Source organism: Schistocerca americana, chromosome 3 (assembly GCF_021461395.2).
Source record: "Schistocerca americana isolate TAMUIC-IGC-003095 chromosome 3, iqSchAmer2.1, whole genome shotgun sequence".
Taxonomy (NCBI): domain Eukaryota; kingdom Metazoa; phylum Arthropoda; class Insecta; order Orthoptera; family Acrididae; genus Schistocerca; species Schistocerca americana.
Window position 1 is genome coordinate 558918582 of NC_060121.1, and position 27434 is coordinate 558946015.

Sequence of the window (27434 nt, forward strand, 5' to 3'; positions counted from 1 at the left end):
TGGCAAAATACTCCTTTGAAATGGGGATCCCTGGAGGGAAGATGGTATTCTTTTTGCTGAACACTCTTGAGAAAGCTTAGAGAAATCAGTGTTTGAAGTTGACTGCAGAAATGATTTTACTGCTGCCAACATACATTTCGCATAAGGAGCACTAAGACAAGATAAGAGGAATTACGGTTTGTACAGAGCCATGTAGACAGTTGTTTTTTCCTTGCTCTATTTGTGGGTGGCACAGGAAAGAAAATGACTAGTGGTGGTACAAGATACCTTCAGCCATGGACCATACGGGAGCTTGCGAAGTATGTTTGTAGAGGTACAGCTCTTACATTTACCCTCATGATTTGTAAAATTTAAGCTAAGTGTTTGGGAAGCATTTATAAAGAAACCATTTATGTAGGCTGGCTTGCCTTTTTTCCAATATTAATGTTATCAGCATTTTTAAGCATAATTTCCTGCTCTTCATGTACAGTGTCTGTTTCGATTTTAACAATATCCACATAGATTTTGATATATTGACCAACAGTCTTTTGTTATGTTCTTTCTAAGTAGTTTTGCCTTTTGATATATACATTCTTGTAAGTATTTATGTATTCTATGTGCTGGGGATCTGTGGATCTTTTCAGCTGAGAAATGAATCTCTTTAAAGTCGTACAGGAAATCTTAATTTGTCGCGTAATCCAGGAACTAAATTTTGTGTTTCGCCATGAATTGACTATAGTCAGTTTCTTTGGAAAACAACTTTCAAAATTGGTCATGAATGCAGAAGGGAAAGCATTGTTAGTACCTGATTTTGAATGCACTTCTAACCAGTATTCATCACTAAGACTACATAAAAAAAAAGTAGGACAGTTTTCCACAGTAAACTGGGGCATTGCTTCTGTATCTTCCTTAGTGAAGGAACATTTGAAAACAGAATTCAGCACTTCTGCTTTGTCTTTGCTACCCCACAGTTTTAGCTCCTGTATCGTCCTTGAGTGTCTAGACACTTATAACTGACAGCTTTAACATATGACTGGAATTTCTTTGGGTTTCTGAAGAGATCTTTTAATAAGATACTGCTATAGTAGTTGTGAAAGGCAACTGGGCTAGCATTCATTGCACACAGTCCAAAGCGGATGGCAAGTGTTCAGAGTTGAATCCAGGACCTGTAGAGTGTGGGTGGAGAGATAGCTGATGGTACCCATGTGGTAGTCTCAACTCAGCAGATCCAGTTCAAAACCCGGAACCATCAAAGCTAGCCAACGGCTTGTAGATCATGGCTCAAGGAGGCTGTAGTAGCTAAGCCTCACATTCAGCCAATGACTAGCATGCGGACTGCACCAGTCAGAGGCACAGCACTGAAGGAATCCTGCTACTGGCTGAGCTGAAAGCGTTTACTCACTGTGGCCAGATGTGTTATGACAGGAGCTAGGTTCTTGTTACTTAGCTGGTTATGGAAATGCCCTGTTTCGAAACTCCATGAAGCGACCTAGTCCACCACTGCAGGCAGAATGCCGCGTTGAATGTGCTAAGCCAGCACTATTGTAGCATTCAGTTGCAGAATTATTTTGATGGCTGGTCCGAGTACCCCTTGGCTGGTTGCAAAGCCCTGCTTAAAGCTTGTGATACAACGCTATGTAAAATACAGGATTCCTCCCATCACGAACTGTTCTTTTAGGTACTTATCTATTTAGTGCTTGGTCAACTGTTTATTTTAAAATTTGGGCTGTAATCTACAAGCTCTTCCAAAAGGTAAAGATTTTGAGTTCCTCTTTAGGTAGGACCCCACTGCCTCTTTATCTAGCTCAATGAACTGTAAGTCTCCCTAATTGTTTTAGCTGCCCTTTGTACTTTTACTTATTGTAGTTGCTAAAACAACACTCATGGTCGCTGATACCAGTTTCGGTACAGACATCCTCAAAGAGGTCAGATCAGTTTGTCGCTGATAGGTCTCCCAAATTATCTGTTCTGGGAAGTTTTAAGAGAGGGGGGTTTAATAATGTTTGAAAAAAACAAAACTGTAATTTTCCCAATTGATTGTTGAACGATTAAAGTCTCCTCCAACACTGACATTGTAATTGGGAAACATTGTGTTAGTTTAGTAGCCATTTTTCACTTTTTTGGCATTGCACAAGCGGTTTCATATGTAATATGAAAAATATGAAAGAAGAAAAATCATAATATGAGATTGTATTGTCAGGTGGCCAAGTTGAAGTCAGATCTAATAGTTAAGTTGCCCCCCGCCCGCGCCCCCCCCCCCCCCCCTGCCCCATGTACTTAATGTACAATTTATATTTATAATATGCACTAAAACTCCCCTATTAGATTTATCTATTATTTAACCAAGATTTTCTGACTTTAGCTATTTGTAATGAAATGTATATTAAATATGGAACAAATGTGGACCTCAGGCTCTCTGCAGGTTAGCCTGTTACAGCAATGGGAAACCACTGACAACTCTGGCCTGAGCTGCTGGTGTTACTATATTATTTTGCTGCTCTATGTATGACCATTGTCCGCTTTAGTAGGGCCTCTTCAAGCTCTTGGTAGAGTCATGACACTTCTTTGTTGAAAATTGTCTCAACATTGATTACCAACTCTCTTTCATAAATTTTGTTGTTTACTGAATTCGTGCTCCCTCCTGTCACTGCAACGACTTATTTGTGTCAATGCTGTGGTACCAATTGCCGCTTCTTCAGGCCATGTGGTCACTCCCTTTACATTCAGTTGTTTGATTGCTATCAACAGTTATTGATGAAGTGTCACCTTTAAAATGTTTGACATTTTAATTGCATCTGCTGTTTTGCATTTTTCAGATAGGTATTCAGTGTAGATTTCTACTTTTTACTATAATTTGTAACTTCTGAAGAGCCACCATGTAAAGTTGTTACACTCTGACCACAGAAATTGAAGTCATAACACATTTAGTGTTTTAAGCACTAAAAATACCCATTTCACATTGAGTAACATAGTAACATTCTCATACATGAAACATATACAGTATTATCGTGATAAAAGAAAACTGTGTGCCACCATGGACACACAGCATGTGATTATGTCAGTGTTCAGGTGCCAATTATGGATCCACAGTGCAGTGGCCCATAGGTCTTCATACGCTGTATCGGGATGTGTTACCCTGTTGCTTACGAGCTGTTACTACTATAATGTTTAACTCGTACAACAGGTGCACCCCACTGCATAGTTCCAAAGATAAAGCTAACTGGGTTACAGGTTCTATTTTTATGGCTGATTGTCGGGGGCTTAAGCTTTTGAACACTAATAGTAATTGTAATGTTCAAGATTTGGATCAACTTATCACTGTCTTGTTTAATCATTGTTATAGAATCTCACAGATGTCCACCTTGTGCAGTTTTCTCGTCCATCAACATTCAGTTTGAGATTGTCTGGAATCAACTCACAAAATATAGACCCAATTACACCTATGAAATAAATCATAAGAAGTGCTTGTAGCCTGAAGACATTATTTTCCCACAGTTCCTTACTAGGCATGATGGTATTCAGCCTTAAGATCACATCAGTTGCATCTATAATGCTTGTTTAAGATAAACTTCACTCAGAAAGGTAATCTCTGTATTGTTATTTCAGAACAGTCACATAAATGTTTTTTACAGTCAAATTCCCTTTTCTTCAGTTCAAAACTAAAATAAGGTCAATCTAGCCTTGGAAAAGTACACTTCATAACACTTTTGCCCAGCTATTGTAAAATAAAATCATTTCAAATTCTGTAGCATAACTTCAGTAATTCCAAGATATTGTTATTCAGTATATGTTCTTGCAATATATGTTTTAAATGGCATTTCAGCTCAGACAACATCACTTGATCTAAAAAAGAGAATGTCTACTGTGCCAGTGATTTATGAAAATGTTTTTCAGGTAGGATTTGATGAATGCAGTTGTGCTCAGTGTGGTTAGTGGTGGTGGTGATGGGCCAGAGGGCCCAGTGGAAACACTACTGATGAAAGAAGGCTTTTATTCAATCACAGTGCATACTTCTTTGTGGCTTGGTGAGGCAGAACACACCTCAATCTGTAGACTCTCGCTAGTAGCTACATATGGGCGGCAGCTTCCACTCCAATGAGAGGACGCTACATAAGGAGTCCCATGGACAGTCAGTGGCCTCTGTAGGCCGTGGTTGTGACATCATCAGCATGATACTCGCCCTTCAGTGACGGAGACTCTTGTGTGTGGGATTCAACCTGTTGCTCCCTGGCAGACATCAGATGGCAGATGGCACTGTGGTACTAAGTCCTGAGGAGGAAACTGTTCTGGTGGTGGCAGGCACTGCCCAGTCTCAAGTTTGTGGCTGCTGCTGTCAATGTTCTGTCATCTCGCTGTCTGCCTCTGGTCCTAGCTTTGTGGTGGTGCTACTGGACTGTGGTGACAAGTCGTCTTCTGCTTCAAAATTGAGACACATTTATATTGGTCAGAGGCCCAGTTTTTTCACTAAAACCTGCCACCTAATCATGTTGCCTATAACAAGAGACTTGTCCCGGCGTGGTGACACTGACCTCCCTGCTAAGGTCATTACAGCTGCTCAGTGTAGTTTAATGCTGAGCGCAGCTAGCCTCATCTTACAATTCCCTTATGTGTATGTTTTTCTGACCCACATGTCACCACACTGTGGCTACCAGCCTGCGGCTGCTAATGCAATATTTCACGTCGGATTTCTCACTATATGTTACTTTTGCTAAAAGACTGACTAACAAGTACATACTATTAGATTGGCTATTCTTAACTACTATACAATTACTATGTCAATTTATAAAAACTCTATTAACTTATTTCTCTTCTCTTACTCATACTGCTTAATCTAACAACATATCTCAAGAATCTGTTACAAAGCTCATTAACTCAAACACTATGAAACATATTTCACTGCTAGGCCTCTTGTCATGCTTATGCATAAACAAAAAATTAAACTTCTAACTCTCGTTTCCACACTTACAAACTGAAAATGTTAGTCCTCCTTTCTCAATAAATTATCCTTAACATCTCAAAACCTAACAAAACATAGTCTGGCTCCATTCAGCTCATATGCTTGGCACCTCGGTTGTTATAGTGCCCATTACAAACCGAATCCTCCTTGAAACGTTTGTTTTTCCGGTATTCCTGCTCACTCAAAACAACTTGGAAGCACTATACCACACCAAGTAATCCTTAATGTATTTGTACTTGGTTTAACTGGTTTGTCTTGTACAATGACAACCTTATGATGGCTCTATGCTGACAAGAGCTTTCTGTCACTGTGGGTTAACTTTGGCGTGAGGTTAAGTCAGAATGTGTACTTTCTGGCTTTCGTTGTACCCTTCACTCACTTTACATTTGTCACTTACATCAGACTTTGGCTGTGCTCTAAACAGCTCACTGCGCAATTCAGCTGCTTGCTGTGCAAGGCCATGACCCAGTATTTGCGTTCATGCCACAGGCTGAACTTCTGACATACATTGTTCAACAGATTCAGCCCTGTCGACTTGATCACCCACTCTGCGAACTCATCTCCTCTTCCATTTCCTCCATTCACCCTGCTTTTGGAGAAATATATGTGCCTGTGTCGTGTGGCCACAACATCTGCAACACAACTACCAACAACTTCTTGTGTATTCCTTGTAGTATCTGAAACATCATCATCTGCTGTTCCACTCTGCATGATGCAAGAATCACTGGCACATGCACTTCCCTGTGCAACTGCCACAGGCTCCCTGACCTCAGCACAACACCCACGGTCACCCAATCGGGCCGACATACTGCACTTAAATCACTGACGTTGCTATCCCCACCCTTAATCACTTTGGTTCAGTCCACAATCATTTCAGCTACCTCAGCCTCATCAGTTCCTCTGGATATCTGAGCAAGTACTCCTGTGTTACTCATCCTAACTTCAATGATGTCATTATCCTCTGCTTCATGTAAATTTTCAGGAACATTTACTTTGTCACCATCTATAACTAAGTTATCTTTCCTGGTCTGACAGGTTCCAATATATTAATGTTAGACAGCCTTTCTGCATGAGCAGGTAAACTATCCACAAGCCTGTCCCTTCTAGCTTCCTCCATCCCCCCCCCCCCTCCCCTCTGTCCTTCCTCTCTTTTCCTTCTTGTCATTCTCTCCATAATTAACATATTTGTCACATCCTGAGGCCTGTTTCCATTATCCACTTATTGTACTCTTTCTGCATCCTCTCCCTATACTCCAGAGTTTTGTGGTAAGATATTTTCTTCACTTTAGCATCAAGTACTTCTAATATCTTAGATTGCACTACTTTCTTTGCTAACAACTTAGATACTTCATCTCTTTAAAATTCTCAATACCTATTCTGTGGTAGCCCCTTGCAGTGTGGTACTGACCACAGCATGATCATCTCTTGTCAGTTACAGATTATCTCTTGTCAGTTACAATATTATGAGAAGGAATGTTGCTACTCACCATGTAGCGGAGGTGCTGAGTCGCCGATAGGCACAACAAAAAGATTTTCACACTTGAAGCTTTTGGCCAGTGGCCTTTGTCAACAACACACACACACACACACACACACACACACACACACACACACACACAAAAAAAAAACTGCAGTCTCTGGCAACTGAAACCACACTCGAGCAGCAGCACAAGTGCATGATGGGAGTGGCAACTGGGTGGGGGAAAGGATGAGGCTGGGGTGGGGAGGGGGAGGGATAGTATGGTGGGGATGGTGGACAGTGAAGTGCTGCAGGTTGGGCCGCGGGCAGGGCAGAGGTGAGGAAGGGGGATTGGGGGAGTAGCGGGAAAGGAGAGAAATACAGAGAAACAAATAAAACACTAATAAAATAAAATAAATAAAAGGTTGGGTGTGTTGTTGGAATAACAGCTGTGTAGTGCTGGAATGGCAGCAGGGAAAGGGCTGGATGGATGAGGACAGCGACTAATGAAGGTTGTGGCCAGGAGGGTAACAGGAATGTAGGATGTATTGCAGGGAAAGTTCCCACCTGCACAATTCAGAAAAGCTGATGTTGGTGGGAAGGATCCATATGACACTGGCTGTGAAGCAATCATTGAAATAAAGGATGTCATGTTTGGCAGCATGTTGAGCAAGAGGGTGGTCCATTTGTTTCTTGGCTACAGTTTATCTGTGGCCATTCATGCGGACAGACAGCTTGTTGGTTGTCCTGCCTACATAGAATGCAGCACAGTGGTTGCAGCTTAGCTTGTAGACCATGTGACTGGTTTCACAGGTAGCCCTGCCTTTGATGGAATAGGTGATGTTAGTGACCGGACTGGAGTAGGTTGTGGTGGGAGGATGTATGGGAGAGGTCATGTATCTACATCTATTACAGGGGTATGAGCTGTGAGGTAAGGGATTGGGAGCAGAGTTCGTGTAAGGATGGACGAGTATATTGTGTAGGTTTGGTGGATGGCAGAATACCACTGTAGGAGGGGTGGGAAGGATAGTAGGCAGGACATTTTGAATTTCAGGACATGACAATAGGTAATCGAAACTCTGCCAGAGAATGTAATTCAGTTGCTTCAGTCCTGGGTGGTACTGAGTTACAAGGGGAATGCTCCTCTGTGGCCCAACGGTGGGGCTTTGGGAGGTGATAGGACGCTCCATACCAAGAAGTCCCTTCCATACAGCCTTGCCATCCATGGTCCTCACATCTGCAGTGACGAGCAGTCCCTCTCAAAATATACGGAGGGTCTCATTTAAGCCTTCATTGACTGTAATTATCCTCGTAACCTTGTACAAAAACGAATCTCCCAAGTCTTATCTTTCCAGTCTCTCACCACCTCCCAAAAGTCACACCATCCAGCCACAGAGGAGCATTCCCCTTGTAACTCAGTGTGGTTTCAATTGCCTGAGATTGCAGTTATGTGTATGAGTTGTGTTTGCGTGAGTGTGTGTGTGCGCGTATGTGTGTCTATTGTTGACAAAGGCCATTGGCCGGAAGCTTTAAGTGTGAAAATCTTTTTATTGTGCCTCTCTGTGACTCAGCATCTCTGCTCTATGGTGTGTAGCAACTTTCCTCTTCATAATATTGTTACATTCCAGCCTGGATTTTCCATTGTTTGATTCTTGTCAGTTCCACAATCATAAATGGGAAAAAGCACTCAAATGTACCACTGTCCTAACTTATCATTATCTTTAAGTAGTTAAATTTTAGCCATATTCCTTGCTCCGTATGAAACAAAATAAATTCACGAGAATACTTACCATAACATTATCATGTTACTCCTTACTGTAACTTAATTACTCTCACCTTCACCTACTCAGCCCCTTGAAAAACCCATCAACTTGCCATGACCTCACAGTCAAACAAATACAAAACAAAAATACTACACTCACACCACCATGTCTTGACAAAACTGCACCCATTCAGTAGTTTAGTCATCTTCTTCATCCATGGAGGCTGTTGTAGGTGTTGTTGCTCCCTCTGCTGTCACCAAATGGCGTGGTGACAGATTAGAAAATCTAATTCCTGACACTATTCCGATGAGTGCAGTTGCATTTGGTGGGGGGAGTGGTGGCGGTGACAAGGTGGAGCATCCAGTGGAAACACTTGTGATGAAAGAAGGCACTTATTCAGTCTCAGTACATGCTTTGTCATGGCTTAGTGTGTAAAACATGTCTCACTCTGTTGACCCTGGCTAGGGCTGCCGTATGGGTGGCAACTTCACCTTGGTAAGAGGATGTGACATAGGCACCCAACAATGCTGAAGGCAGGTCTGTGGACAGTCAGTGGCCTGTGTAGGCGACGGTTGTGACTTAAGCAGTGTGCTACTGCTCCATTGGCGACAGCAACTGGGATCACAGGGAGGGAAATCAGTATGGCAGCCATGTAGGTGTGGATGGCAGGTTGGCGGAGCTGTAGCAGTAAGCCCCGTGAGGGACGCAGTGCTGACAGCAGCAGATGCAGCCCAGTTTCAAACACGTGGTTGCTGCTGGCAATACCCAGTGGTCTTACTGTCTGGTGTGACTCTGCCGTTTTGGTGATGCTGCTGGACTTCTGAAAAAAGAAGACTTTTGCCTCAAAATTGAGACATTTTTATATCACTTCGAGATGCATTTGTTGCACTAAAACCTGTTACCCAGTCATGTTGCTCATAACAAGAGACTTACTCTAGTATGATGACATCAACCTACCTATTACAGTCATTACCCCTATGCGCTGCAGTTTTCTGCTCAGCGCGGCTAGCCTCGTCTCGAAATTCCCTTATATTCATGTTATTGTGATGCACATGTCACCACACTGCGGCTACTGGCCTGTGGCAGCTAATTCTATACTTCACGGTGACTTTCTCACTATTTCTTATTACTCTTGCTGAAAGACTGGATAGTGATACTGCAGGTTACACACAATAATAATATTGCCACCTCTCAAACATTAATGAAATCCATCAATCGCTTCCAGCTAATCATGGCCAAAGCTGAATATGAACTGAACACATCTTGTAATTTTTCAATTCAGGTTACAATTTTTTCTTTGGGCATCGTTATTAATACAGGATCGGGCGAATTGCCTCAGGACGTCTTCTCTGGAAAATGGTCATCAATTCGACGCAAAAGTTGCACAGCGACAGTGCCTGCATCTTGACAGAAAGACTGTTCCCTCCACCACTCCAAAAAATAATAAACTTTCTTACAGCATCAAATATTCATACAAAATATATGAAATACTTCCTTGTTATTAACACTGCAAAACTTATAGCTACTGACTGTTCCTGTATCGTGTAGTGGAGAACTATCGATGGTATGGCATATCATCACAAAAGGTCTTCAAAATGATGCTGGATGGTTTCTTTGAAAACTGCTGGGAATAGATAGTTTGGAAGCCCTCTAATGGTGGACCGAGCAAGGTGGCGCAGTGGTTAGCACACTGGACTCGGACGACTTCAGACAAATGCTGGGATGGTTCCTTTGAAAGGGCACAACCGGTTTCCTCCCCCATCCTTCCCTAATCTGGGATTGTGCTCCGTCTGTAGTGACCTTGTTGTCAACGGGACATTAAGTGCTAATGATGGAAATATATTAGATCTAATGGCAACAAATAGCATTGACTTTGAATCTGCTCTGCTCTCACAAGATCTTTGTTTTTGTATCAAGGTAAAACCTGTCCATCCCATGCTGATAGGAGGGACCCCACGGCATCCACTTTCTGTAAAGAACAGCAGCTACTGCATAATAGGTGTAAAATATAGTGTATAGGTATAGATAGAGAGAAGATCAATGAAATGCATTTGACTGTCAGAAGGACAATGCACGAAGCCTTCAGTAACTACCATAGCAGACACTCTATCAGGAACTGAAACTGAGGGTAGCAAAGAAAGAGCAGAAGTGCCACATTCCATTTTCAAATGTTGTTTCACTGAGGGAGAGACAGGAATAGAGCTTCAGTTTACTGCTCGCACCACTGTGAAGATGTGTGATTTAGATGTAATGAATGTAAAATGGAAAACATGGTATTCTATGACTACAGCAACAATGATTCACAATTGGAATCAGTCAGATCACACAAATGCCTGGGTGTAATAATTCTCAGGAATTTGAAATATGATCAGATAAGTGCTCACTAGTAGGTAAGGCAGATGATAGACGTAGTTTCATTTGCAGGATACTTGAAAAATGCTGTCAGTCTATGAAGCAGATCTCTTGCAGATCACTTGTTCATTCCAGTCTAGATTATTTCTCAAGTTTGTGGAGCCCATACCAATTAGAACTAACAGGGGATACTGAATGTATGAAGAAGAGTGGCACAAATTGTCATAGATTTATTGGACTGATCTTAGGGCCCAAAAAAAGTGTTGAAAAACCTGAATTGTTGGAAACTTGAAGATAGATGCCAATTACTTTGTGAAGGTTTACTCACAAAGTTTCAAGAACCAGTATAAGTGAAGAATCAAAAGATATTCTTCAGCTCCTTAAGTATCATTCTCAAAGGGACCACCAAGACAAGATTGGAATAGTTACAGTGCCTACAGATGCATTTAAGCTGTCATTCTTCCTGCACTCTGTATGTTTTTGTAACAGGAAGAAGACATAGCATGTCTTATAATACTCGAAGGTAAATAATATCTGCCATGCACACCCCAATGGTTTGCAGAGTATACATGTAGATGTCTGGGGTTTGAACGCAGATGAGTCCTAGGAGTTTTATCTGTCACTTATCACTTAACTTCTGGCATTGTTTGTTAAAGAGGAAAAATTCTGAATTGAGTTGTGGTTTGGAGAGCATGTGTAACTGTAGTTCCCCCTGTAACTGGTTGGGTAAAGGTGGGAGTCCTATGATGTGTTGTTTTATCTAACATTGGGCGAAGTTGAAGGTGCAGAAATTCAACTACAGCTATGTGAGGAAAATGCTGAAAACCAGTCAATTCTCCAAAAAGTACTGAGGGAGGTTATTTTGAACAACTTGTCAGTCAACACTGGTTGAAAAATGACCAGAAATTTCAGGAGTATTTCAGTCTGAACATAGCGCAGTTCAATTGTATTCTCGATCTCATCAAAGAATATATCAAGGACGATCCCTCTTCCAGATATGCATACTCCATAAATCCAGATGAAAAACTAACTTTAACACTGGGGCATGCAAAGATAAAAATATTCCTTAATGTGTTATTTGTAAATAATATAAAAATAAGAAACAAGACCTGATAATCATATTAAAAGGTTGATAACGTTGGAATTGTTGATTGTGGGTAGGTACTTGGTGATTAATGATGCATGGGAAAGTAAGAGTCAAATGAAGAGTGATTTTTCCAAATCAGTAAACAGCTGTAAAGTTCTCAATTTGGTGATACTTCCAAAAAATGAGTCTATATCATCATAGCGTTTTTTTCTTCAGCCAATGTTTTCTGTCTCGGCCCATGGAGAATTTATCATTGAAATTTTGTCATTTGAACTTCTAGGTCTAAATAACACAATGTCTTCCACATTTTTTGAAAAAAATGCCTTTATTAGATGAAATTGGCGCTGTATGACAGAGCTGTATCACTCTTTTCACCATTGTCATGTGGACTTCACACATCGTCCTCAGTGCCGGATGTACTTCTGTCAAATATGTTGCAAAAATAACTAATGAAAAGTTAACAGAATAAAAAAATAAGTTAAACAAGCAGAGTGGGTGGTAATGTACTCTCACTTGTGATACACTTTGTTTGAAAACGTTATTGATATTAGCCAGTGCAGGTTTATTCCCTTTACTAGAACAACAACTTCCAGTGTGTTTTTATTTTTCTCTCCCTCTTTTGATGTAGTTCCTTGATGTTCCTCTGCCTTTTCCTCTAAAATGCATGATTCAGTCAAATAATTATGTATGGTGTTTTAGTTATTGTGGTAGCAAAAAGAGTTGTAATTTTAGTATTACACTGATCTTATTTTTGTTTTATTTTTTGGTTTATGGTAATGAGGTAAACATTCAGGTCACTGGCATTTGCATTCAAATTATCTGCTTCTTATGTTGACAAAATCATACAACTTGTGCTGTTAGTTCTACGTAAGAAATTATTGCTGATGCTTTTGCAACCAATCTCACCTAACCAGTTAAAATCAAAATGTAAGCAATTTGAAGAAAAACACAATTTCCTTACTGTGTTGGTGGCATCAACAGAAATCGTGTGGGAGTTATTTCACCTATGTAATCAGGTTCATTGTATTACAATTACAAACATTTCTTCTCCAACTTTCATCTTGCTGTGGTTGATGCGAACTACAAATTCATTTTCATTAATGTCAGTTATACAGTAACGAAGGCAACAGTTGAATTTTTGATAAAATTAATATTGGAAAATTACCTGCAACTGGTAAAATATTTCTGCTGCCTACTAAACTATCAAATCCAGACATAGTAGTGCCACATGTTCTTGTAGTTGATGAGACATTTCAGTTACATCGAACATTATGAAACCTTTCTCTCGTCAAATTTCTAGTACAGGGGGGAAAGGAGCAGTTTTTAACTAACATCTTTGAAGAGCTTGTAGAGTTTCTGAAAATGTGTTCTCTCTGTTAAGTTACATATTTCACATATTTTACTCATCTATCAATCTAAAGCCAGAAATGAGTGATAATGTGGTTACTGTTACTTGCTGTTTACATGTTTTACTTAGAGGTGCATTCTTAGAGGGAAAAAAGGAGCCTCATTTTTAATTAAAAAGAAATGGACCACTACCGCCTCTAAAGCTTGGCAGTGGCAGTTATTCACATGGTGACGGATTTTCTGAAAGAGATTCATTTGCAGAATACTTCAGCGGCTGTGCAGGTGCAGGGACAACACCCTGTCAGAGTAATCAAGCATTACTGATTTTTTTTTTTTTTGCATATGTTCACATATCTCTGTGAACTAAACTCGTATAATATCTGTCAGGTTTTAATATATAATTATAAATAAATAATACGTTAAAAATGTGAATAAACTGAAAATATGTAGTACTTTTCTTACTCTTTCTCTCCACAAATTCTGTTGTTTCTCTCCAAGCAGTGTTGTTGTGGTGGTCTTCAGTCTGGAGACTGGTTTGATGTACTTTGTCCCGTGCATGCTTTGTTATCTCCTAGTAAGTCCTGCACCCTACGTCCTTCTGAATCTGCTTAGTGTATTCATCTCTTGATCTCCCTCTAAGTTTTTTACCCTCCATGCTGCACTCCAATACTAACTTGGTGATTCCTTGATGCCTCAGAACATATCCTACCAAATGATCCCTTCTTCTAGTCAAGTTGTGTCACAAATTTCTCCCAGTTCCATTCAGTACCTCTTCATTAGTTACGTGATCTACCAATCTAATCGTAAGCATTCTTCTGTAGCACCACATTTCGAAAGCTTCTATTCTCTTCTTGTGTAAACTGTTTATCGTCCACATTTCACATCCATATATGGCTACACTCCTTACAAATACTTCTAGAAAAGACTTCCTGACGTTTAAACATATACTTGATGTTAACAAGTTTCTCTTCTTCAGAAACGCTTTTTTTGCCATTGTCAGTCTACATTTTATATCCTCTCTAGTTCAACCATCATCAGTTATTTTACTTCCTAAATAGCAAAACTCATCTACTACTTTAAGTGTCTCATTTCCTAATCTAATTCCCTCAGCATCACCTGATGTAATTAGACTACATTCCATTATCCTCGTTTTGCTTTTGTTGGTGTTCATCTTATATCCTCCTTTCAAGACACTGTCCATTCCTTTCAACTGTTCTTCTAAGTCCTTTGCTGTTTCTGACAGAATTACAATGTCATCGGCAAACCTCAAAGTTTTCATTTCTTGTCCATGGATTTTAATTCCTACTCCAAATTTTTCTTTTGTTTCCTTTACTGTTTGCTCATTATAAAGATTGAATAACATCAGGGATAGGCTACAACCTTGTCTCACTTCCTTCCCAGCCATTGTTTCACTTTCATGCCCCTCAACTCTTATAACTGCTATCTGGCTTCTGCACAAATTGTAAATAGCCTTTTGCTCCCTGTATTTGCCACCTTGTGATTTTGAAAGGGAGTATTCCAGCCAGCATTGTCAAAAGCTTTCTCTAAGTCTACAAATGCTGGAAACATAGGTTTGCCTTTCCATAATCTATCTTCTAAGATCACTTGTAGGCTCAGTATTGCCTCACATGTTCCAACATTTCTATGGAATCCAAACTGATCTTCCCCAAGGTTGGCTTCTACCAGTTTTTTCCATTCATCTGTAAAGAATTCGTGTCGGTATTTTGCAGCTGTGACTTCTTAAACTGATAGTTTGGTAGTTTTCACACCTGTCAATACCTGTTTTCTCTGGGATTAGAATTATTATATTCTTCTTGAAGTCTGAGGGTATTTCACCTGACTCATACATCTTGCTCACCAGATGGTAGAGTTTTGTCAGAACTGGCTCTCCCAAGGCTGTAAGTAGTTCTAATAGAGTGTTGTCTATTCCTGGGGCCCTGTTTCAACTTAGGTCTTTCAGTGCTCTGTCAAATTCTACATGCAATATCATACCTCCCATTTCATCTTCACCTACGCCCTCTTCCATTTCCATAATACTGCCCTCTAGTACATTGCCCTTGTACAGACCCTTTATATACTTCTTCCACCTTTCCACTTTCCTTTCTTTGCTTAGAACCGATTTTCCATCTGAGCTCTTGATATTCATAAAAGTGGTTCTCTTTTCTCCGAAGGTCTCTCTAATTTTCCTGTAGGCAGTATCTATCTAACCCGCAGTGGTATATGCCTCTACAACCATGCATTTGCCCTCTAGCCATCTGTGCTTAGCCATTTTGCACATTCTGTTGACCTCATTTTTGAGATATTTGTATTCATTTTTGCCTGCTTCATCTACTGCAATTTTTTACCTTCTTGATCCTCTGCTGCCTTCAATATTTTATTTCTCAAAGCTGTCCAGTCTTCTTCTTCCGTATTTCTTTCCTCTGTTCTTATCAATCGTCCCCTAATGCTCTCTCCAAAACTCTACAACCTCTGGTTCTTTCAGTTTATCCAGGTCCCATCCACTTAAATTCACACATTTTTGCAGTTTCTTCAGTTTTAATCTGCAGTTCATAACCAATAGATTGTGGTCAGATTCCACATCTGCCCCTAGAAATGTCTTACAATTTAAAACCTGATTCCTAAATCTCTGTCTTACCATTATATAATCTATCTGAAACCTTCCAGTGTCTCCAGGCCTCTTCCACATATACAGCCTTCTTTCATAATTCTTAAGCCAAGTGTTAGCTTTGATTAAATTATGCTCTGTGCAAAATTCTACAGGTGGCTTCCTCTTCCATTCCTTACCCCCATTCCGTATTCATTTCCTACTATCAAATTCCAATACCCCATGAATATCAAATTTTCATCTCCCTTCACTATCTGAATAATTTCTTTTATTTCATCATACATTTCTTCAATCTTCATCATATGTAGAGCCAATTGGCATATAAACTTGTACTACTGTGGTAAACGTGGGCTTCGTGTCTATCTTGGCTACAATAATGCGATCACTATGCTGTTCATAGTAGCTTACCTGCATTCCTATTTTTTTTATTCTTTATTAAACCTACTCCTGCATTAGTCCTATTTGTTTTTGTATTTCTAACCCTGTATCACCTGACCTCCTACCACCAAACTTTTCTAATTCCCACTATATCTAACTTTAACCTATCCGTTTCACTTTTTAAATTTTCTAACCTACCTGCCCGATTAAAGAATCTAACATTCTATTCTCCTGAATATTCCCCGCCTGGAGATCCATATGGGGGACTATTTTACCTCTGGAATATTTTACCCAAGAGGACGCCATCATCATTTAACCATACAGTAAAGCTGCATGCCCTCAAGAAAAATAACGGCTGTAGTTTCCCCTTGCTTTCAGCCGTTCGCAGTACCAGCACAGCAAGGCCGTTTTGGTTCATTTTACAAGGCCAGATCAGTGAATCATCCAGACTGTTGCCCCTACAACTACTGAAAAAGCTGCTGCCCCTCTACAGGAACCACGTTTGTCTGGCCTCTCAACAGATACACTTCGATGTAGTTACGCCTGCAGTATGGGTATCACTGAGGCATGCAAGGTCCGTGGTTAATTGGGGAATCATTATGCTTCACAGTGTGGTCCTTGTATAGCGGTAGGGATACATTACAGAAGCAAGGAAACACTGAAATCATTTCCACCATTTTCTCATCTTCCACCAACGTAAGTAGTAATTTTGCCTTGGACATGCTCACTTGTTCTTTATTGGCAGCTGCATCTATACTGCTCTCCCATCAGCTGGGCCACAGCTGCCCAGTGCCCTAGCATCAGCTGCAGGTAGCTGATGCACTGTGGGACATAGTGACATATAATATCGTCTGCAGCAGTACTGAACAACATACACATAATGGCAGATGCTGTGCAGGAATCCCACCATATGTCCATTTGAATGTTTGGAGATATGCAAAGGTGTACTACCTCCAATAGAACCATGCCTAGTGAAGTACCATTGTGTCCAAACCAACTTTTGGGTTGATTGGCAGTTTAGATTAATAGCACCTATTTTTTCACTATTTTTACAAGGAATAAGTGTTACAAATTTTTCTTGTTAATAATAAGCTGCCATGATAAAGGGGTTTCCATCTTATTGTGGTTGCTGGCTGTTGTAATAAATATTTCTTATGGTAATCTCAGCTTGCTTAATTGCTCTGAGACCGTCAAATAATGCCATTTTGTAACCACATTGTCTTTGTACTATGCACAAAACAGAATAATTACATTTACATTAAATACAATCAATATTAATACAAACTTTGCAATCATTGATGACACTACAGGTGGCACAGGATGCAGTAACTACACAAAGGGGGTTAGTGGTTGTCTTTTTTTTCCGTAGGATAACTATGCCTGACAAGCAAGATCTGTACTTTTGAGGAGCAGAGTATGAGAGAAAAGTTGTATAAGTATGAAGATTATGTTGGTGGGTTGGATTTCTTAGAGCAACCTGACATTCTTACTACATATGCAGCACACAGTGATAGTCAGAGGAGTCCACCAAAGCAGTCCAAGAGGTCTCCACTCTACTGTTAGCATTGGAAGCTGCAGGAACCTGGAAGTGTTGTATCAGCACCGGTGGGAGAGTGAATTATATGTAGTCACTAACCTCCTCTTGTCTTACAAATGAAATTGGAGGCTAGCTAAAGGAGCATTTAACTGGATTTGTGTAAATAGTTGTACACTGCAGAATCCAAGGCATTCTTTGCACATTCCACATGCACAAACCGGGTCCTTTAGCAGGTACAGATTCAATAAGCATTCAGTTAATGAAGTCAGTGGTATGGTCCTTACAGTGACTTACGTTGTGTGTTATCTGTTCCCCTTGCATTAAATGCCTATTCAGCCTCCTAATTTTTACAGTGACTGGTACTCAGTGTATAATTAAGCAATTTCACATTAGATGATACTTCAAAAACTTGAGTGTCAGGTCATCTTTCTACAGCTACAACTGCTGCTGAAGGAACTCTTCCTTTTTTTTCTTCCTTGTTATCCAGTACATTCATTGTAACTAAACAGACAGATTGACTCAATAGATATGATATATACATTTATTTAACAAGATAGATACCATACTTTTATTAATTTAACTAGAGCTCTGTTCAGTTCTCGTGTCACCTGTCATTGATCTGCATTAAATGGTTTTGTATAATGTTCAAGTAGTTAGCAGTGAAAATGCTATGTGATAGGTGGAGCACATGAAGAGATTTCTTATGACACAACAGAAGATTTTGCTCACTTGGATAGCAGTGTAACATATTTCTTAATTTACAATATTTGTTCGGGGCTACCTCTGACCTTATAGTAAATGTTGCATATAAGAATAACATATTCACGGTCGATGTTGAAGCACTTTTCACCTCTGTAAATACTCATTTATAAATTGACAACAAGTGCCCAAATATAAATGTAGAATGTTTTAAATAGACTGTTAACTACTTATTGTGTAATTTTGCACTGTTAGTTCAAATTAGGAATAGAACACGTAATCAAACATTGCTTTAAAAAATAATGTGCATGTAGTGGCCAATACCAAGTATTTCAGTTAAATTCCATAGAGGATAACTTCATTTACAGCAAAAATCCAAAGTAACCTATGCTACATTTCTTAATAAATTGCTGTGTAAGCAGTCAATGATCTGTGTGAATGTCACTCATTTAACTGTGTGGTTTGTGGGTTAGGGGCCCTCAACAGTTATGTTATCAGTGCCCTCATTGAAATGCGTTGCGTTGGTGGACTTTATTGTCATTAGATATCATCTTCACAGCTAGGCAAAGGCCAGTGCTTGTGGAGTAAAAAATAGAACATTGTGATGTTATTTTAGTTTATGGTATGTGTGTCTAAAAATAAAATTAAACTTAGGGCAAAATTGTAAAGAACAAAAGAAAGCAGATTGGAATTTTTTAGTTTTATTTTTCTAGCCTCAGTAGGTAAAATTGCAGTGCTGGTGTCACAGCTTTCGTGTTTTGTACCAATGTTGGTAGCAACTCGCATTAAATCCTGTGGGAATTGAAGACAATAAACTGTGAATTGGTTGTCGGTAGTCAATCAGAAGGCTCTTTCATAATTTCCTATTTTTTAAATAATGTTAGCTTGATTTTGAGTTAGAAATTACCATAACTAGGCTACATTGTTTGAACTTTGTGCAAAATCAGAAGTACAGGTAGGTTATTGCAATGATGAGTGTATATCTTCCTGCTATGCTACACATAATCTACACTCTAGAGCTACCTACCTAATATCGTGTAGGGCCCCCGTGAGCACGCAGAAGTGCCACAACACGATATGACATGGGCTCGACTAATATCTGAAGCAGTGCTGGAGGGAATTGTCACTGTGAATCCTGTAGAGCTGTCCATAAATCTGTAAGAGTACGAGGGGGTGGAGATCTCCTCTGAACAGCACATTGCAAGGCATCCGAGATATGCTCAACATTGTTCATGTCTGGAGAGTTTGGTGGGCAGTGGAAGTGTTTAAACTCGGAAGAGTGTTCCTGGAGCCACTCTGTAGCAATTCTGGATGTGTGGTTGTGTCGCATAGTCCTGCTGGAATTGCCCAAGTTTTTCGGAATGCACAGTGGACATGAATGGATGCAAGTGATCAGACAGGATGCGTACATATTGTCACCTGCCAGTCATATCTAGACGTATCAAGAGTCCCATACTACTCCAACTACACATGTCTCACACCATTACAGAGCCTCTGCCTGCTTGAACAGTCCCCTGCTGACATACAGGGTCTGTGGATTCAAGAGATTGTCTCCTTAGCTTTGCATATCCATCTGCTTGATACAAGACTCGTCTGACCAGGCAACATGTTTCCAGTCATCAACAGTCCAATGTTGGTGTTGATGGGCCCAGACAAGGCATAAAGCTTTGTGTCACGCAGTCATCAAGGTTAGGCGAGTGGGCCTTCGGCTCCGGAATCCCGTATCAATGCTATTTCATTGAATGATATGCGCGCCAACGCTAGTTGATGATCGAGCATTGAAATCAGTGGCAGTTTACGGAAGGGTTGCATTTCTGTCATGTTGAATGATTCTCTTCAGTCATCATTGGTCCTGTTCTTGCAGGGTCTTTTTCCGACCGCAGTGATGTCAGAGATTTGATGTTTTACCAGCTTCCTGATATTCACGGTACACTTATGACATGGTCATACAGGAAAATCCTCACTTCTTCGCTACCTTGGAGATGCTTTGTCCCATCTCTAATGCACTGACTATAACACCATGTTCAAACTCCCTGAAATCTTGATAACTTGCCATTATAGCAGCAGCAACAGATTTAACAACTGTGCCAAACACTTGTTGTCTTATGTAGGCATTGCCTACTGCAGTGTCATACTCTGCCTGTTTACATACCTCCATATTTGAATACACACGCCTATACCAGTTTCTTTGATGCTTCAGTGTATTATGGCAGCCATATTTCATGTTTAGATATGTTGGCATTGCTAAGCCACAGTCACATTGTCACATTCCAACCTAACCTAGTCCTCGAGCTTCACCGTTGGTCAATATATCAGCACATCTAATTTTATTCCATTCACATTAATTGGCTTTAACGACTGACAACCAAATTATCACAATCCAACCTAACCTAGGCCTCTTGGGCATCACTGCAGGCTGGTCTGTCAGAACATTAGTTTTCTTTCCATACTCCATGTTCGAAACAAATGTAATCAGTTTGTATCTTCCACGAAAACAAGTCATTAATGCTTCACATTGTTGGCCATGTACTTTCAGCTGGTTGGTTACAACTGATGTCAACGAGTGCCAACATTAGCATGCAACACAAGAGCTGTGAACATTATAAATGCACTTTAGATCCTCGAGTCACTCACTTTTGCAGAAAGTCATCGCCAGATAATATGTTTAAAAAAAAAAAGAGAGAAACAAGGGAAATACTAAATACTAAGAACTATATTACAAACTCAAACCAATTTCCATATGCAATTAACGTTCAGTTTTATATGTTATGTTGTAACTCAACAAAAGAATGTGTACATCATTTTGGCACAGCATTTCACTTTTTAGGTGGAATGGTTTTGTCATGGCTTTCTCTCCCAAGGATCCTAATTATTCTGGGTGAATGTCGTCTACTGTAGGGGCATTGTTTTTACTTAGGGCTTTCAGTACTCTGTTCAATTCTTCTTGGAGTGTCATATCTACTACCTCATTTTCATGTACTTCCTCATGCCTTTTCACTATATTGTCTTCAAGTTCATTTCCTTGGTAGAGTCCTGTATACCTCTTCTGCCTTTCTGCCTTTCCTTTGCTTAGTACTGCAAGGATTTTAATTTGTCTTTATGTGGCATCATTGTTTCTGTAGTAATATGTGCTTGTAAAGTTTTGCATTTCTGTTCTAGCCAATCCTGCTTTGCCATTTTACACTCTGTCAGTGTTTTATTTTCGATTTTGTCTGTCTTAGTTACATTAATGTGTTCACCATATCTATCTACATATATACTCTGCAAACCCCCATGCAGTGCATGGCATAGGATACGCCCCATTAGTTAGGATTTCTTCCTGTGCCATTCATGTGTAGAATGTGGAAGAATGATTTTCATCATTTAGATTTCCAGCTCCTTGTGTTGACCATAATTGCAGTTAAAATTGTAGGATGTAAGGTCTACCAGATATGCAAAACACCATTTTTTTTCTCAGTACCCAAACATGTTCCAGCACCACTGTGCCATCATCAGTGGGTTTCCGTTTTATTTATTCTGTAATGTGAACGTTTTTATTAAATTATTATAAAATTATGTGGATGTTTAGTTCAAACAATAGTTTCTTTTTGTTAATACCTTTACACTTGGTGTGCATGATTTTTCCAGATCACTTGTATATTATTTACTACAAGTAGCTTGTCATCTGCAATCAAAGGATGTTGATGATAAATTTTGCTGGGAGTTAACCTATCATCTAGAATGTAATTTAGTTTGTCGCGATATTTCACACCTATATTCGTTTTTACTTACGTTTTTCATGTGATAAGCCCTTTTTTCTCCGCATCATGATGAGGGGTCGTGATGCACACGTAAATATAGCATGTGTTTTCCACAAATTATGTTGTAAAACACTTTTCACTTCACCAGAATACAGTGTGATTGTGGTTTGTTGTGTATCCCAGCCCAGCCAGTGTTCATTTGTTCATCAGAGAGTTAGGCACCATATTCAAATTTTGTTTACATTTTATCTTTGTGTGTGTGTGTGTGTGTGTGTGTGTGTGTGTGTGTGTGTGTGTGTTTGTGTGTTTGTGTTTTCTGTACGCTTATTAGCTGTTTGTGTTGTCTTTTAAATGATTGTTTGATTGGCTCTGTGTATGCTGTAATTATTCTAATTGTACCCTCATGACCCTATGTGAGCAATATGTAGGGGGCTGTAGTATATTCATAGTGTCATCATTTAAAGCTGGTTCTTGAAACTTTGTTAGTAGACTTTCTTGGGATAGTTTGCACCTATCTTCAGTATCTCTGCAACACTCTCCCACAGATAAAACAAACCTTTGACCATTTGTGGTGCCCTTGTCTGTACACATTCAATATCCCCTGTTAGTCCTATTTGGTACAGGTCTCACACACTTGAGAAATATTCCAGAACAGATCACATGACTGAATTGAGGACAATCTCCTTTGTAGATTGATGATTGCACTTCCCCAGTAGTCTACCAATAAACCAAAGTCTACCAGCTGTCTTAGCTATGACTGAGCCTGTGTGATCATTCCATAACGTTTATAGTGGTTCACCTGCATTCCTGTTTTCTTATTATTAGAGACACTCTTGCATTACTGTGTTTGATTTTGTGTTGATAACCGTGTATGCACCTGACAAGAAATACTGTTCTTCGCGCCATCATACTTCAATAATTCCAACTATATCCGTCTTTAACCTACCCATTTCCCTCTTTAAATTCTGTAACCTACTTTTCCAATTAAGGGTTCTAACATTAACATTTTTGAGAGACTGGCTGTCAGGATAAGGACAACACAGGAAAAAACTGTCTGCAACATATATCTTCCTCCAGATGGTGCAGTGCCCTAGAACGCATTGGCTGCACTGATTCATCAACTCCCTAAACCTTTCCTACTTTTGGGAGATTTTAATGCACACAACCCTTTATGGGGTGTGTGCATACTGGCCGAGGTAGAGATGTCAAAACTTTCCTGTCTCAACTTGACCTCTGCCTCTTCAATACTGGGGCCCCCACACATTTCAGTGTGGCTCAGGGCACTTACTCAGCCATTGCAGAGGCAGCCCAGAACTTCTCCCATCTGTCTATTGGAGAGTGCATGATGACCTGTGTGGTAGTGACCACTTCCCCATCTTCCTGCCACTAACCCGGCGTCATGCCCATGGACGCCTACCCAGATGGGCTTTCCACAAGGCAGACTGGGAAGCCTTCACCTCTGCTGTCACCATTGAATCTCCTCCAGATGGTGCCATCGATGTTGTGGTTGAGCAGGTCACTGCATCGATCGTTTCTGCAGCAGAAAACGCAATCCCTCGTTCTTCATGGTGCCCCCGGCAAAAGGCAGTCCCTTGGTGGTAGCTGGAAGACATTGAGGCAATTAAAGAGCATTGGCAAGCTCTTCAGCGACATAAGCGGCACCCTTCCCCTGAGTACCTAATAGCCTTTAAGTGGCTCTGTGCCTGTGTTCCCCAGCTTATAAAACGACGTAAACAGGAGTGTTGGGAGAGGTACGTGTCGACCATTGGGTGCCATACGTCACCTTCCCAAGTCTGAACGAAGATCAGATGTTGTTTTGAGTACCAGACCCCAACAGGTGTCCCTGGTGTTAACATCAGTGGCGTGTTTTATGCCGATGCAAATGCGATTGCCGAACACTTTGCTGAGCGCTATGCTCGAGCCTGTGTCGGAGAACTACCCCAGGCCTTTTGCACCCACAAACAGCAGATGGAAAGGAAAGTCCTCTCATTCACTACACGCCACAGTGAATCCTATAACACCCCATTTACAGAGTGGGAGCTCCTCAACACCCTTGCACATTGCCCCGACGCAGCTCCTGGGCTGGATCGGATCCACAGTCAGATGATTAAACATCTTTTGTCAGACTACAAGTGACATCTCCTCGTCGTCTTCAACCGGATCTGGTGTGATGGCGTCTTTCCATCACAATGGTGGGAGAGCACCGTCATTCTAGTGCTCAAACCCGATTAATACCTGCTTGATGTGGATAGCTATTGGCCCATCAGCCTCACCAACGTTCTTTGTAAGCTGCTGGAACATATGCTGTGTCGGTGGTTGGGTTGGGTCCTGGAATCACATAGCCTACTTGTTCCATGTCAGGGCAGCTTCGGCCAGGGTCACTTTACCACTGAACAATTTTGTGTCCCGCGAGTCTGCCATCCGAACAGCCTTTTCCAGACGTAAACACCTGATTGCCGTCTTTTTTGACTTACGTAAAGCATACAACACGACCTGGGGTCATCATTTCCTTGCCACATTGTATGAGTGGGGTCTCTGGGGCCTGCTCCCGATTTTTATCCAAAGCTTCCTGACGCTCCATACTTTCCTTGTCCAAGTTGGCGCCTCCCATAGTTCCCCCCCCGTATTCAGGAGAATGGCATTCTGCATGCTCCATATTGAGTGTGTGTCTATTTTTAGTGGCTATTAATGGTCTGGCAGCAGCTGTAGGACTGTCGGTCTCCCCTTTTCTGTATGCAGATGACTTCTGCATTTCGTACTGCTCCTGTGAGGACCTATCTCAGTGTCACTATGGTTCACAAATGACGGTCATCTACCTCTTGCTGGACTGCCCCCTTTTAGCCACTCTGCGGTGGACTTTTAACTTTCCCAGCACCCTACCTTCAATGTTGGGCGACAGTGCCTCAACAGCAACTTTAGTTTTACATTTTATTTGTGAGGGTGGGTTTTATCATTTGATCTAAGTTTTCGCGCATGTCCTTTGCCCCTCTGTGTCCTCCACCATAGTGCTTTTAGGGTGGAGGTTTTAATGTGTGGCAGAGTGGCTGGCATCTCCTTTTTATTCTTGTGGTCAGCCAACCATGGTGATCTGCTTTCTTGTTTTAATCTCTTCTATCTCTTTCTTCCGACTCTATGTGATTTTCTTATCCTCTTTTTTTTTTTTTTTCTCTTTGTAGTGTTTGTTGCTTTTCTGTTGTTCTTGTAGTATTTCCTTCCTCTGGTTTTGTGCTCTATGTCTCGTTTATTTTCTTCTTATCCTGTATGATTGTTTTAACAGGAACAAGGGACCGATGACCAAGCAGTTTGGTCCCTTTCCCCCTTTTAAACCAACCAACAAAGTTGTTATCTGTATTTCTCTCTGAGATTGCTTTTTAATTATTTAACTGTTAGTTTTTATTATTTTTTCCCAAACTTTCAAGGTCAGCGGCTCTGTCTGGCTGATAAAGGGCATATCTCCGGCTGTGGAACTTATGAGAGACATGGTTATATTTACTCCGCACTGGCTGGATTTGTCAACATTGTTAAGAAAGACAAGGTATAGTATATTGAATGTAAATACCACATATAAATGTAACAAACAAACAGAAGTTATGATTTTGTGCGTGTGCGCGCGCACGCACGTACGTGTGTGTGTGTGTCAGTAGGGCCTGTAGCATGAACTAAGTCGGAATATGACATTTTATATGTCCGTTCCAATAACTACATTGTAGTCTTTAGAGATTTCTGCACAACAAGCTTGCCTGTTTCAGCTTACAGAGCCATTTTCAAGTGCACCTATGTGTTTTGTGCATAGTGAATCTTGTTTATGCCTTACTTATGATCTATAATGTCATTTTCATAAATTACATTTTTGCTTACATCTAGGTGGCTTTCGCGATCATATGGCACCCTGGGGCAATGATGAAACTTTTCTTGGTAATAGTGTGGCAGCTATTTGACAGTTTATATCATCAGATGCTTTATGTTTACGGATTTTTCAGCTTCTGAATGCACAGTAGACGACATAGTGGCTTGAACAGGTCAGTCATAAAATTAATGCCTTGATCTGTACAGATTGGATCGGGACTGCCAAATTTCAGTATCAAATTGTTTACCAATGCCTGTGCTGCCATATTTTTCTGTTGATTTGGGTTTGCAACAGTCCAAATATAATGTGAAAAATGAGCTGTGGTGGTCTTGCACGTGACAGTTACCAGTCAGTGTCAAGTCGAATAGACCCAGAATGTCATCCACGTCATCTCAAATGGCTTGGATGCCTGTGGTAATCTTTGCAATGGAACACGTTAATGACTGAACGCACGTTGTGTGCATGCTGTAGAATTCCTTGCATAGTGCCCGACGTCCTGCCTCCTCATCCTCCACATGTGTTTATTGACTACTCAAAGATCAGTTTCCATCACCCTCCATGACGTGTTATGTGCTTCCCATAAAACCTCATCTATCAAAGCTGCAGGTACCACAATGTGTCGTCCACACTTTATCATTCTACACAATAGCTCCTTGTGCGAGCAAAGTGCGACTGTCTTCTAAATACCAGGCAGTCCATGTCAGCAGTCTGCACTTCTTGCCTCTCTGCGGAGCTCCTGCCAAGCGCTTGCACGACCCCAATCTTTCCACTCAAGCTGTCAGTATTGCTGTATTTCTTGATGGGTTTATGTGTTTCATTCAGCTTCAGTGCCCAACACATGGACTAAAATGCTCTTCAGTGATGCCATCAATCACCTCCTGATTGATGAATTCTTCCATTATAGGTTGTAGGTGCTTAGGTATTCTTTACATCTTCCTGCAGACTGGAGGGTTATTATTACGTCAGTATACAGTGTTGCATCACTCGTGTTGCTGGTAATGATCCACCAGGATTGAACAGATCCACAAATCATACTAACGAAGCTCCCGTAACTGACTTCTCCTTCCTTTGCTTGTGGTGAAGGTCTTTACTTGACCCATCCAGTTCATCCTCATCTAGGATGTCCCAAGTTGGCTATCAGTAAATCCTTTGGCAGATTCGTGTCCTCAGAGCCCAAACTATTCACAGCCACCAGACCCATATAATCATCACCTGTTTCCTGCACATGTGCCAGACTGTACTCACAAAACAGTGCAAAGTATCCAGTTCACCATTTCTTTCCAATGGCTCTATAACACACATCACTTCACAAGGACAGTACCCACACTTATCCAAAGTAACTTTCTTGTACCTTTTAGTACCTTATTGTGCAAGTGAGCTTTAATGCATGTGTCTGCAGTTTATTTGGTACCACCTTCATGACTGGTGAACTTTGTCCTAAAGCAACATTTGCAGCTGTCATTCCCAGATGGAACAATTTCTGACAAAGTCCAGTGGTATACTGTGAAAGATCACCTTTTGTGTGATGCCCTAGGACCATTCAGTACCCCTCACAGAGATGTAGCAGTAGTTCCATATATTCTTGAAAATTCATTGCACCGATATCAATCTCATTGATGCCACATCATTATCCCTTGCTGCGTGTAACTTATACTGTGGGGACTTCAGTCCCTTCATACCTAGG

At 40.7% G+C, this 27434-nt stretch overlaps 1 protein-coding gene across 3 annotated transcripts in view; it reads left to right on the top strand.

Moving 5' to 3' along the window:
* Positions 1 to 27434, top strand: part of LOC124607038 (exosome complex component CSL4) — an 80264-nt gene that overhangs the window by 22067 nt on the left and 30763 nt on the right. For all 3 annotated transcript variants that reach the window (XM_047139211.1, XM_047139210.1, XM_047139212.1), the window contains one exon: positions 25323 to 25438. In XM_047139211.1, coding sequence (XP_046995167.1) covers positions 25323 to 25438 — 116 coding nt within the window. The remainder of the gene's footprint in view (positions 1 to 25322; positions 25439 to 27434) is intronic.